Here is a 14,237-nt window from a genome sequence, read left to right on the forward strand (position 1 = left end):
TACTGAGTTACAGTAAAAGCTACTGCACTTGTGAAGAGCTCTGACGAAGTAGGTGAAAAGCTTTATTCAAAATCAGATTTTTTCTTTTATATTTTTAATAAAACAAATGCTTTTCAGTATTTGATTTAATTAGTTGACTGCCTTTGATCATTTTTACACCAGTAGTTACAGAAAAAATACAACTATATTTTATATGTATGGCTATGTATGGTCACACCTATATGAATAATTTCACAGCCCAAGCAACAGTTGTGACCTTCACAGTGAAACTTCCAAGGCTCACTGACAGTTCACCGTTCAATTACTATAAGAATGATATAATGCACTTACTGAGATGTGCCAGGGGCTCCTGAGGAAATAGGAGCCAACAGGGGAACACCAAGGAAATACTTCAAAGGTGTGCTCTTCTAAGAAGATGGAGCAGCCAACAGCTGAGGTGCCTTTATACCAATGTATGCTGTGTGGGCAACAGACAGAAGAAGCTGGAAATCACCACACTGCTAGAAAACTGTGATCTAGTTGCCCTTACTGAAACTTGGTAGGGTGAATCCCATAACTTGAGTTTGCCTACCAATGGCTACAGATTGTCTGAAGAGACAAGTGAGGAGAAGGGGTGCTCTCTAAACCAAGAGGTGGACTGAGTGCAAAGAGCTGCCTCTGAACAACAGTTATCTGAGCAGACTGATAGCTGATGGGTAGGAATCAGAGACTGAGGCAACAAAGGGAGCTGAGTGGTTGGCATCTGCTAGAGGATGCCTGATCAAGGGGAGCCTATTTATGAGGCCTTCGTGCTCCAGCTGATGGAGGCACTGTGCTTACTGGCTTTTGTCCACCTGGAGGACTTCAAACAAGTCAGCATTTGCTGAAAAAGTAGCATGGCAAGCAGTAGGCAATCAAAGAGACTCCTGGACTGCATGGAGGATAACTTCTAAAGCAAGGTAATAGACAGCCTTACCAGAGGGACACAATACTGGACCTATTGGTCATCAAAGTAATGAGCTAATTGGAGACATCAAGATTGGAGGCAGCCTGGACTGCTGTGGTCATGTGTTGGTAGAGTTCACAATTCAGAGGGATATGTGTCAGGGGAAGAGTAAAGTTAAGAGTTTTAGGAAAGCAAACTTCTAGCTCTTCAACGAGTTAGTCAATAAGATCCCCTGGAAAACTGCCTTCAGGGACAAAGGTATAGAACAAAGCTAGTAGGTCTTTTAGAATGTTTTCCATTAAGTGCAAAAACTCAAAACCCCCAGGAGCAAGAAATCAAGCAAGGAAGGCAAGAGACTAGCATGATTGAGTTGAGATCTGCAAATCCATCTAAAATGCAAGCAGGAAATGCACAGGCAGTAGCAGAAGCATAGACGGATAACCTAGGAAGAGTACAGTGGTGCTGCCTGTGTAGGGATTGGGCCAGAATGGTTTAGGAATAGTATTTTCTGATTTAGGAGTACCACTACAAAAAACATACTTCCACTTGATCCCCCTCCAATTGGAAGCATGAAAGGCAAAGATTATAATTTGAGATAAGAAAAATTTACTGGAAACAGCAATGGAATAAGAAAATAAATAATAACAACAACAATATTCATAACAAAAATGTGCAAAAGAGAAAGTTTGGAGCTTAACCCAACCACAGCCATGCCACCCAAAGTGCTCCCTTCAGCTGGTACCAGTGTTACCCCACCATTCTCTCTTCCCCCAAGAGAAAAGGAATGCTCTTTTCTGAAATGAGAGAGGGGTAGGGTTAGGTTAGGGTTAGGTTATCCTTTTTTTCTGCTCCTGGCCATGACATCACATGGTATTGAATAAGATAGGGTTTTGGTTACACCCACATGGCTCCAGGTCCTGCCCCATGGCTACTACAAAAATTAACCCCGTCCTTAGCCAAAACGAGTTACACTCTCATCACCTGAGCTAGGACCAAAGGACCTTTGCAGTTAGCGAGCCAACAAGTGAACTACTTGACTCCCTGCACTTACCACACACAGACAACCTTTCCTTACAGGTTCAACCCTGAGTTTCCCATAGCAGACACTCAGATGTCTGAGTCCTTAAAATAATTTAATCATGGTGTAACAGCAGGATAACAGCTTAAGCTGGTGCCTCTGAGAAGGGACCCTGAACAAAGGAAATCCTGGATTTTTATACCCTCACAGTCTAAAAGCACGAAAGCCTCTGCTCTTCATCCTGAGGCATGGGCTCCTACAGTGTCTCAAAGTGTCTGTCCACCTGGCTGGAACCACCAGGTCCCTGTGTCCTTTGTTATTCGAAGGGTCAGTGTTAGTTCAAGGCCTCTTGCCTCAGGCTCCTGCCAACCAGAGCTCAAAGTGCAGCTGCACACCAAGCTACCAGCACTCAATGTATTCAACACCACTGTGTCCAGTTCTGGAGCACGGGAAAGACAGATCTGTTGAACTGTGTCCAGAGCAGGGCCCCAAAAATCATCAGAGGGCTGGAACACCTCTCCTAGGAAGACAGACTGAGAGAACTGGAGTTGTCCAGCCTAGAGAAGAGAAGGCTCCAGGATGACTTTACTAGAGCATTTCAATATTTAAAGGGAGATTATGAGAAAAATGGGGACATGTTTTAGCAGGGGCTGTTGTGATAGGACAAGATGTAGTGCTTTAGGGTAGATTTAGACTAGGTCTAAGAGAGAGCTCTTTTACAATGTGAGTGCTAAAACACTGGAACAGATTGCCCAGAGAAGTGGTGGATGCTCCATCCCTGGAAACATTCAAAGTAAATCTTCACTTTGCTCTGAGCAACCTGATGTAGTTGAAGCAGGTTTCAAAACCTGCTTATTGCAGCAGGGTTTGACTAGATGACTGTTAAAGATTCCTTTAACAGCCTATTCTCAACTCAGCCTATTCTCTGACTCTATGATAATTAGCAAACCAAGAAAATCTACCCAAAATACCCAAAGGAAAAAACAAGACAGCTAAAAATAAGTAATTTGTGAACCAAACACTGTTTGTGGTATGACAGAAGTGGTTATGCAACTATAAACAAAATTATTAACAAGAGAAGCCTACATATAAAGGGCAGCTATGGTAACCTTTAAACATGTGGTGCCCACACTCTTCCTGTGCAATTTGAACACTGGCTGGGTAAAAGAGCTTTTGTGTAACTAGTAGTTGAGAGGTTGCATTCCAAATTACAGACTGGATTTGATACAAATCCATTCTAATGAACTCGGTAAACTTGGAGCTAAGCATCTTTGCTAAAAATGACTGCAAATGGCAGGGGAAACTGCCTATTTCAAAGTATCAAAATTCACATTAGCACTGATTTCAGGAATCAGCTGATGTCTATTAGAGAGGGGTTTCACAAGGCATTAGAATGAATCTTTGTCCTTTAAAGAAAGCAAATCTGTCATCAAACTTAGTAGATTCTGCTCATCTCTATTATATATTCTGAAACCAGAAGGAAATACTGGTTTGCTTCATAGTAATAACATACAGAAAAAATATGGAAGAATTGTGATTAACTAGAGGAAGGGCAGAGCATGGTTCAGAACTACATTGCTCTCATTATTGTGCTGTAATTATTAAGTGTTCTATTGAATAGCAACACCAGAAATGACTGCAGTGTAATCATTTATGCAGTGATGAGGTAGTGCTGTGGCATGATCTGATAAATTGATCAGAAGAAAGGCATTACTAGATATCCAATTTACATGGATAAATGCTTACATATGTCCAATACCTTAGCAATTTGTGTTCCTGTGGCCGAGGTATAGATCCAGGTAAAAAGTAAATCAGTTCAAAAAAAGTGATAAATAGCAAGAACTTGAGTAAGTCACAAAGATGTGGAGATAATTTCTTGCCTCGATTTTACTGAAATAAATGAGTATAAGACTTGGTGAGCCTAAAAAAATGTATTCCATGCCTGTAAAGTAGAAAACTGTGTTAAAGAAAACAGAAGAAAGCAGAAGAAACCTAGAGAAGGAGAAAACCTCAGGACAAAAAAACTCCACAAAAACCAAACCAAACCACAACACCCCATAATAACACAAACACCTCCCTGAACCAAACAGAACAAACCCCCAAGCAACCTTTAGAGGAAATATTAGTTATAAATATAGATTGATAGATTTGTTTTTGGCATCTGACATCTCAAAGCCGTGCATTTCTTTTGCAGTACTAAGAGGGTTAACACTTGAAAAGCTGACACTGAAGCAGTACTGTCATCCAACCAACATAGACAAATGTTGGTGGTTTAATGTGTGAGGTTTAAAATCTGTATGAAAATCCATGTTTTCAATGTTTTGCCATTATCACTATTTTCACCAGATGCATGAAGGCTTTTGCCAACATTAAAAACAAATGTGGAGGACAAAAGTATTATTTCTGTTTGCGAATGCAAAACTGGCAGAAAGAAGCTAAAATCACTTGGCAAACAGGTTAGGGACACCAGACATGCATATGTTAAACATCTCCTAGCTTACTATCCAATTCAGTGCTGAAGTCAGGAAAGCATTTTTGACAATGGAAATTGCAGTAATTGATTCAGTCCCATGGATTTTACTTCCCCTAGATAATTCTTGATCATGAATGTCATTGCCACGTTGCTTCAGCACGGCTGTGAAGATGAATAAAACCAGTGGAAATAGGCACTAAGATTCCTCATGCTATTTTCATTTCTATCCAGACTTCTCTTCTATCACCACTCAGTGAATATGAAATGTCTTAAGTAGGAAAAGGTAAAGGGCCTGTAACGAGTCCTCAGTAAAAGCCTGGGATATCTGGTGTAAAATTATGTGCTCCTGCCCAGACTGCTAGTGAACTTTCAGATGTTCTTCCCCCAGCTGTATTTTCCTATGACACCCACCTCTGCTTCAGAAGCTGTTTGTTGTCCTCAATGGTTATACTGTCAGCATGGTCCCGCTTGAAAACTTCAAAAGCTTCCTGATATCCAAGTGATATCTTTCCTCCTGACCCAAGGAAAAAAAAAAAAAAAAAAAAAAGAACTTCTTCAGTGTCATCAAAAGAGAGATTTTGCACTTATTGAAATCCTTTTTAGATAAATGCAGCAAGTCAGCCCAGAGGTCTTAAAGCAAAGAGAAGATGAAGTTCTGTTTTCCACTGATTGGAAAGCATTTTGACCAAAGAGTTCTATTATCTGACAAATTACTTATATTTCACATCACTTCTCTAAAGTCTGAATGCTTGAGGTGTATAATTCCTCAAGATAATTTTAAATGTTCATAAGTAAAACTGAACTTTGAAAATTTAAAATATGTGAAATATTCTTAAGTGTGAGCCAGAGGTATTTTCACAACAGCACAATGAAGTTTGCTTCTGTATTTCTTTCATCTGTTTCACATTGGGCCCTAAGTAAGCCTCAAATATTTTCAATATTCTTGGAAGAAAAAAATCAGGCATCTTTAATAATGTATTAGCAAATACTTTTCCATACCCATGTAAAGAAAGAATTCTACATACACAAATGGTTGGTGCCTTTTTCCATTTACAACATGGTAGTTGTTTCCTTTTGTGCACCAGAATGTCAAGACTTATTTGGCCTTCAAATCTTTTAAAATCACTACAGAAAAATATTAGTTTGTATTATTTTCAGTACTTACTGCTAAATGATCTACATATTCAAGTAAGATATATTGTATCTGTATTTTTATTAACAAAAAGATTCAAAGGCTTAAGGAGAATGAGAGCTTATGCCAGCATCTGTGTTATCACCTGTACATATACATCAATAAATAAGCAAGAAGAAAGGATGAGACTTGCACTTAAATAAACTACAGGAATGAAGAAGCAGAAAGGGGGAGGACTCTAACACAACCTTTGTGAAGAATGCCAAATAACACCACCTTTAATTCAACCTCCAGGTTGCAACTTAAACCTCGAAAATTATATTCCTTAAGTTGGAATTTGATTATCTTTTGATTTTCCCCCTCTTGAGTCTTTCTTTTGTCCTACCCACAAGTCTGCCTTCCTGCCTCAGAGCTATTCAAGACCCCCAAATCCATTTTGAACAAGAGCTGTAAAACTCCCTAGGATTTTTGCCGTGCAAGAGTTTTCTCTATGTTTCCTGCCAATGGACCAGCATTACCAGTAACATATGCACATCTACCAGTTCTTTTCCAGGCAACCTGCTTTGTAATTTTGGTGTAAGGTTTTTCTCCTTCTTCAGGTTTCTGCAACACATTCCTTTAACGCATTTTTTTCATTTCATAAGCATGAATAGACTACAGAATAATAGAATACAGAATAACCTTGTTTTCAGGGTTAGCATCACCAAGTCTTATTTACGTCAGTGAAGCCAAGGCAAGAAATAGGCAAAATATGCCTAAATAGGCTGGGATGTGCAATACTGGGATGTTACCCCTTACTGGACCATAAGCTGCATTTTAAAATAATTTCAAATATATTCTGGTGCACCTCATCATACATATATCAGGATATGTTCCTATTGACTGCGGCAAGATTTCTGTGATATAAGATACTGCTTACAGAGAAGGCTGGTAAGAAAAAGTAGGACTCAGGGTTTAATGATAAGTAAAAGCGTAAAAATATTTCTTTAAAATACAGAGAAAATTTTACCCCATTTCAGTCAAAAGAAAAAGGACATCTGTTACTAATTCAAAAATTTCGAGTTGAAAATAGAACCACTGGGAATGTCTGAATGGCAAAGCATGCAGGAATGCTCCACCCTTTCTGTATATAAAAATCAAAGAAAGATACAGTGCACTATTTACTGTTGTGTGACCCAAAAGAGCAAGAGAAATCAGGAAAATATACTTTTTCTGTGGTGATGACCTGAGAGTGTAATGTTCATGTTTCGTGCTTGCCTTGTAGAAAAACAGGCCGATTTGTGAGCAGAATTTTATAGTACATTCATCCCATCTCTAGCACTAATTTTAACATGCAGCCTGAATTGACCCCCTAGAATTGCTTTTGTTGCAGAAAAAGCTTGTATTAAGTGCAGAAAGCCTAGAAAAAATTCATGATCAAGCCTAAGATAAACAATGACATGCCCTTACTCATACATAACACTGCAATGTAAAGTATGTAACTCTTCTGGCCATGTGCTGCCTTTGAGAGTACAAATAAAAACAGTAAACTAAGTTTGGAAAACAAAACTATTACAGTGATTATTGCTACTGCCTGGCAGAAATGCAACAACCAAGATGAAAGGTAACCTGATAATAATTTTCCAGCACTAGCTTGAAAAGGCATCAAATGTGTACAGCCAAAAAAAGCACACAAAAATAGATCCCCAGAACACTTAGGAAGGGGAAATTTTCTGGATTATGCTGTTCATTTAAACAAAATACAGAAACATATGAAGTAGCAAACAAACCCATTCTGAAAATAGTATAAAAGGAATGAAACTTAGAAAGGACCACTGAAGTTGTATTTCAATATAATATGAGCATACATCAGCTACAGAATAACGTTGCAGCCTATGGGTAATGGCAGCAACATTTATGGAGAAAATAAGGGAAGACAACAATGTAAATAACAGTAAAAGACTTCAAGAGATGTTGAGAGCTTGATGGAGTAGTTGTGTTTTCATTCTGCTCAGTAGTGAAGCTTATTTCTTTATCATGGTTGATGTGGTATCCTCAATCATGATGTTTATACTTCCTTAAATAATCTGTAATTTCATAAAATAGCCTCACCTTCTTTCAAATGACCTTTGAGTGCCATGGTGCATTAACATTATTGGCATGCTGTTTCTCCTGGGCTTAATTCTAACAAATAAGCTTTATGTTATTTTAAACCAAGATGTTATTGGATTTGTTTTTCTTTAGCTTTGAAATTGAAATCTATGTACAGCAATACCTACATTATATAAACAAAAACAGAATTACGAGAAGAAAGCAATGATAAGGACAAAGTTTTGGCAGGACAGTGGAATAGCTAGCTAAAACTTGTAGAGAAAACTATTTCACTAGAAGAGCCAAAAAATTCCTCCTCTCTTTCTTAATTACCATGGCATAATGTTACAAAATAAATATTTGAAAATTCTTATCTAAGGAAGAACTATCATATCCTGCAGGATGAGAACCAGGAAACACATGTCATCAAGTCATTACAATGTGACCTGGAATAGTCATTACCATAAAAATAATTCAGATCATTGGAAAAAGCATAAAATTTTCTTTCAGTCACATTCATGAAACCCCAGCTGACAGGATTGCATAAAAAAAGAGATAAAGTTTGTATCAACCTAATTTTAATGATACCTTTCCTGTTAGATTGTGTAACTTGGCTTGAATACTAAAACACAAATATGCCCAACTCACACAAAGAGAAATTTGCAGCAAACCCATCATCATTTATAGCAAATTCACATAGCTGAAATTTTTGGTAAAATTCAGGTTCAATCCACATCATGAATTTGTGTGTTTAGGAATGTTCTCATTGAAGGTTTGATTTCAGTCTGTTCTCTGACCCAGTGAACTCTCTCAGCTTTCATATTAAGCAAAAAAATTTGGTTCAATAGGCTCCTCTGCTGAAATGTGCAAATTACAACTGTCCCACTGAACTTGGGCAAGTCAGCAGGGTGACAGTGATATCTCCCAAACTCTGAACTAGACCAACAAGATCTGACATGATCAAGAAATAGAAAGGTTTCTGTAGTATTGATAATGGGCTAAACTCTCAAACCCAGTAATTATTCAAAATACAGTGAGCAAAAACATAATAAGGCTTTTGGTTGCTGCTTTAAGGTGCTTTACTTTTTAAGGTGAGAAAAGACAAAAGTGATTTAAGGACTCAGTTTTATGCCTATAGGAGGTAGAAGCCTGCATATCAATCAAGACCCTGGCAGATATTGTGCATGTTATTCTATCACTCACCAATTTAGAGATTTTAAGCATTTATTCTATGTTGTTACATACACAAATTCTATTTACAGCCATCCTAAACACCAAATGTTAATTTTAAAGAAACTTTAATTTTAAAGGAACATGTAGGGTAGGTGTGTGGCATCCAGGTGTGGCGCTGGGTCTTCAACTACCAACAAAGAAATTATTTGGCTGAATGCTATTTTTAAATTAAATAGTATGGATTGGAATTATTCAAGGACTACACTGAGTAGGTAGGAGCATGCAAGGGGATAAACATTGAACTTATTTTGTTTTTAAAAGTGATCAAACACAGTTGTCTGTTTACATGACCATGATTTTTAAATGTATCTAACACCAAAAAATCCTAATGCAGCATGTATTAGTGATCACAATTTATAATTATCAGACATTTTTAAAGTACTTATTTTAGTGGTTTTTTCTTTTTTTTTTTTCCCCATACAAATTTCAAGACTGCTCAATCTGGAAAGGGCACTTCCAGTCTCGAGTCTGGCACCTTCTGTTTTTTTGGTTTGTTTGCTGTAAAAGGGTTATTTCTCAGAGCAAGAAGATCTTCATAAAGTTTAATGCATGAAACCTACAGGAAAAATTTACATTGCTCTTCAGTTAGGTCTGGGAAAATCTGTCAAACAATAGCATGAAATTGACATCATCTCTGTCTGAATGAAGAACCACAGTGACTCCTCAGAACACCACCCTGTAACCAGATTTTGGTCCTGGTATGAGGGCTCTGAGGAGGTTTCAGCAGCCCTCATGCCAGAGGCTGCTGGTTTAACCCACAAAAAAATTGGAAACAACTCTCCAGAAGAGAAGTATTAAGATTCCAAGTTGATCTGCTCTCAGGAAGGAACATTAAGACTGTTGACAAAAGCAAACTCTTGGGAATAACTGTTCAGACAATATATTCTGATGAGAAAGGCATCTGTCCACATATCTGCCCATGTATCTGTTTTGCAGAAACTTCATTTTCACAGTAAAAGACTTTGTCATTCCATTTTCTTTCCATTTTTACTGAGTGGTCTGTTAGACAAGAGTTGTCAACCCTTCCACTGAAATCAATAGAAGCAAAGAGTCCTCTTGGCTCAGGGAAAGCTCTCATTCAAGTGAGGGTAGTCTGAAGAATTTCAGGATACCAACTAGCGTGAATTGTGAGTCTTCATGCTTATGAGGACTGTCAGCCTGTTTGGGCTATTATGTATTTCCACATATTATCAAATGGGAACAAAGAAACAGCAAAAACTTTCAAATGAAACTAAAGACAAATTATTTGGTCTTTGCTATAGAACTAAGGTAGTAGGGATCATGTAAGCATAATTAATTGCAGCTTTACCAGGATCCATCAAGATGTCATAGCCATCCGTTCAGAATGGAAAAAGATGTAACAGCTTGCAATAACAAGTCAGTCAATAAAGAATAAATACTTACAAGTAGGCAGGCAAAGGGCAAAAGGATATACAACAAATACTTCCCCACTGCAATACTCAGCTAAATTTCTGATGAAAAGTGTGTGCATTACATCTTCACCCTATCTTCACTAAACTACAATTCAAAAATGGGAAAGACATAAAACAAGGTTGTTCACAGAACCCTTGCAGTATTAAGCAGTTTCTAGGGAAGTTAAAAGCCTTGAATGAAAACCAGAATATTTAGATGCAATGAACTAAATAAAACATGGGCATAAATTAATTTCTCTGGCTGTGGCGTTTCTTTGCTTATTTACAGGGGAGGAAGAGGGTAAAAGAACAATTTGTTGAAACCCTGAAAATGATGAACGGTAAAGAACAATCTTGTACAGGAGCATGTTAGACACAAATCATAGACAAACACTATTTCTAGTGTAATTAATATCACTAAGAATAGAATTATTTAAGATGATTAAAATAAAACAGAAAAACCCCTAGATATTACATATAATATCAACTCTGTAAGTCAATTTTATCAAGTTTAACTGAAATGCTTCCAAAGGACAAAGCAAGTAACTACTTACAAGAATCTCATAAGAGTAGACTACTACATTAATTAATACTCCTCTGCTGGAGTATTAAGCAAAATATTGAACTGTATCTCAAAACCAAGGGTTAAATGAAGTATAAATTTAATTTTAAAGAAGAAATTGACTATTTTAAGACTAAGACCACAGAAAAACAACAAAACTCTAAATGAGACATAACAGCTGAATTTACTCACATTGAATTTCTTCAGTTTCATTATTTTAAGAAATCTCAAGTGGCAGTGCAGGTATGTTTTTAACAGGTCTACTTTTGCAACAAAAGCCACTTGACCTTTAATGTCTAATGAAAGGCAGAAATGTGGTTTTAGGCTCCTTACTGAAATATGGTAAGTCTGACATCAGGTTGAATCGTAGAGTAATATCTATGTGTAAAGATTGAAACTATTGAAATATTGCTCCTTCACTTTCCTCTTCTGGAAAATTCGTATACCAGTTTGCCTTCCTGTCAAATGTTGCAAAACACAATTTTAGAGAGAACTGCAGGATAAAAGGAAACTGTTAATAGCAACTCAATATGGTCATGACTCCACCTGATAGAGCACATATTTTCCTAGATGTCAGACTCAGTTAACAGGATCATTTTGGTCTGATTACATTTTTATTTCTTACGGATTTCTCAGATATAATTTGTTATATTTCTCAGATATAATTTTTAGTATAATTTCTCTGATTACATGGCATGGAATCAAGATGCTCTGGAATATCGGCACTAGCATTGATGATTTACAGCATGCCTACTTTTCTGTTGCCTAGTTATGTTAGTATATTCTTTTTAAGAAGCCAGTGGGCACCAGAGTTATCAATGCCAAGCTGGAGCATAGAAACAAGAAAGCAGTTAGAGGCTATCTGGCAGAACCAAAATGTTTGAAGATCTCAGCAGTGGGGAATAAAATAGTTGTGTTCTGACACAAATATTATTGGAGAAATATTTTGCATTTCATGTATGACACCCTATATGCTTCAAAAGAAAAAAAATTCATCTGCCATTTGCAATCATTTACTTCTTTAAAGCTGCCTGTGAGATCATATTTGATTGTATAATACACACACACATTGGAAATCCTTAATTAGTAGGTACAAAGGGAAAGCATGAAATGAAGCATGGTAGGCTTGCCAGAAGCTCAGTGGGTGGATACGAAGGAAAATATGAAGTCAAACCCACAAGAACTTTAGGAGACCCACCCAATGGTGCTGACACTTCTAAATAAGATTCATTTCTGCATATGACAGAATCACACATTTCAGATAACTTCTCATAAAACAGGATATATATATGTCATACTGCACTGTGCAGTTTACATCAAACACCAGCTATTACAAAGAAACTGTGCATTTCCCTTGTTTTTAGGAATCTAAATCTGTTCCCTTCAATGGTTGATGCAGTTGTAAAAGTTTTACTAAGTACAAGAAAGAGCCAATATTTAAGCACTTGTGTCAACTCAGAGTTGATTTAAAATGAAATTTAGAACACTGAACTTAAGATGAGGATTTCAATTAAGATTGAGTAATAGCAAATTAAATTAGCTTTTACATGATTCATGTACTTGACATGCTGTAGCAGCAACATTTGCCACTTCTGTTTTAAATCTGAAAATGGGCTTTTAGGCTCAGAAACTTTTCTGCCTTTTTCAACCAGACCAACATATTTATAAAAAAATAAAATAGTCTCAAAACTTTCTCAATTTACATGTTTTATTCTATTTTGAGTGATAGATTTGGTATGTAAATTCTCCTTTTCAATATATCTTTCTCAATTTTAGAAGAAATACTCCAAGTGGTGGATAAGAATATTTTAAGAGCTCTACAAAATTACAACCTACATCAGTGGAATCATGACAGCTTGGACCAAATGCAAGTGAAGTTTTTTGTTAGGGACATCTGTAGACATCTGCATGTATTTTTGGTGTCTAGAGAATAATTTCTACCACCAAGTTTGCCAGTAACACCATAAACCACAAAAGAGGCATATTTCATTTTCAGAACACTTTAGGAGAGGGAAAAGAACTTGTTATAAACATCAATCTGGTTTTGGAAACTTACTGTACTTTTAATTTCATACTACATTTTAGCTATTTCTTTATTAAGATATTGAGGTTTTCTGAAGTAGAAGCCTCTCTATGCTACGCCTTAGGTAGAAAAGAAAAAGAAATCCTCTGTAGTGGGTACACCATTAATTAATACCATCTTAGGGCTATTTTTTCTTTTAATATTTCATGCTATAAACTACAGGAGTGCAAGGACCACTTCATGAGAAATTAATCTTTTTTTTTTTTTTTTCTCTCCCAGCAGGAACACCAGCACTGAATGGAGTATGCTGAGGTAGAGAGCTCAAAGAGCTCAGGTAGAGAAGCTCAGAAGATACCATGAGATAAACTTCATGGTAAACTATTTATTTTTGCCAGACAGCAATCTAAATTAAGTAATTTTAAAATTTACTATCTGTTTATATTCAAGATGAACAGCTTTACCACTTCCATCACTTATATCTTTTGGAAGCTGAACATCAGCAATTAAGAAATTAGTAAAATTGACCTGCTAAAAAATGAAATTTGATTATTGCCCTGTTGAAGCTTTATTGGAGCTCATCTCTGAGAATGAACACAGAAGCCTGTTATGTACCAATATCCAGACTTGAAAAATTAATTAGGTATGTTATACCTCAGCAATGACCACAACAAATTTCAAGCACTCACCTACTGAAGAAGCATTTTATCCCTCTCTGAAGGAATCCTGTAACTGCTACATTACAACCTGCATCAATGTGTAATAACTGCACTTTAAGTATACACACAAAATAAAGCCTTCAGTAGTTTCAACTAATCTCACAACTGAGGACTTCTAGGCACATGACAAGCTCCAGAACTCCTGATTTAAAATGGGAGTCCTGTGCCCAGAAATCAGCAGGCATTTAGAGAACACTTGTGTAACTTGCATGTTCCAAAACACCTACCCTGACAAAAGTTGTTGAATTTGCTTTGGAATTAAGGACATTGTGCCTCTTGTGTTACACAAAGAGTGCATTTTAGTAACACAAAGATTAGTGAATGTAGAAAGAGAGCATTTATTGCCAGTCCAGGCACATTCATCTGTTCCATTTTTTTATCTATAGTGGTTTTGAAATAGCAGACAAAAGCAGAAAAGGAGGAGATAGCAATGGGGTCTGAAAAATCAAACTGGCTAACTTTTTTCCTGAACTTTCACTTCTGCTTTTCAAATTTTATCACACTGTTTTTTACAAAAATCTCAGCTATCTTTAGGTAAAACTTCTTATTATTTGAGACTTTAATCAGCTGTTAAAGGCTTTTTACTGCTTTTAAGAACTCTTTCGACTGCATTTCATTTTGGATGGGGAAAAAATCTATCTTGAAGGATTAAATTGTAAAGGAAACATTACAT

At 36.7% G+C, this 14,237-nt stretch overlaps 1 protein-coding gene across 5 annotated transcripts in view; it reads right to left on the minus strand.

Moving 5' to 3' along the window:
- KIF6 (kinesin family member 6) overlaps positions 1 to 14,237 on the minus strand; it is a 159,957-nt gene that overhangs the window by 59,108 nt on the left and 86,612 nt on the right. For all 5 annotated transcript variants that reach the window (XR_008430083.1, XR_008430082.1, XM_053938739.1 and 2 more), the window contains exon 14: positions 4,828 to 4,930. Coding sequence is in view for 3 of the 5 variants with exons in the window: in XM_053938739.1 (XP_053794714.1) it covers positions 4,828 to 4,930 (103 nt within the window). In the remaining 2 variants the exon portion in view is untranslated. The remainder of the gene's footprint in view (positions 1 to 4,827; positions 4,931 to 14,237) is intronic.

The sequence above is a fragment of the Vidua chalybeata genome, chromosome 3, assembly GCF_026979565.1.
Source record: "Vidua chalybeata isolate OUT-0048 chromosome 3, bVidCha1 merged haplotype, whole genome shotgun sequence".
Classification (NCBI taxonomy): Eukaryota; Metazoa; Chordata; class Aves; order Passeriformes; family Viduidae; genus Vidua; species Vidua chalybeata.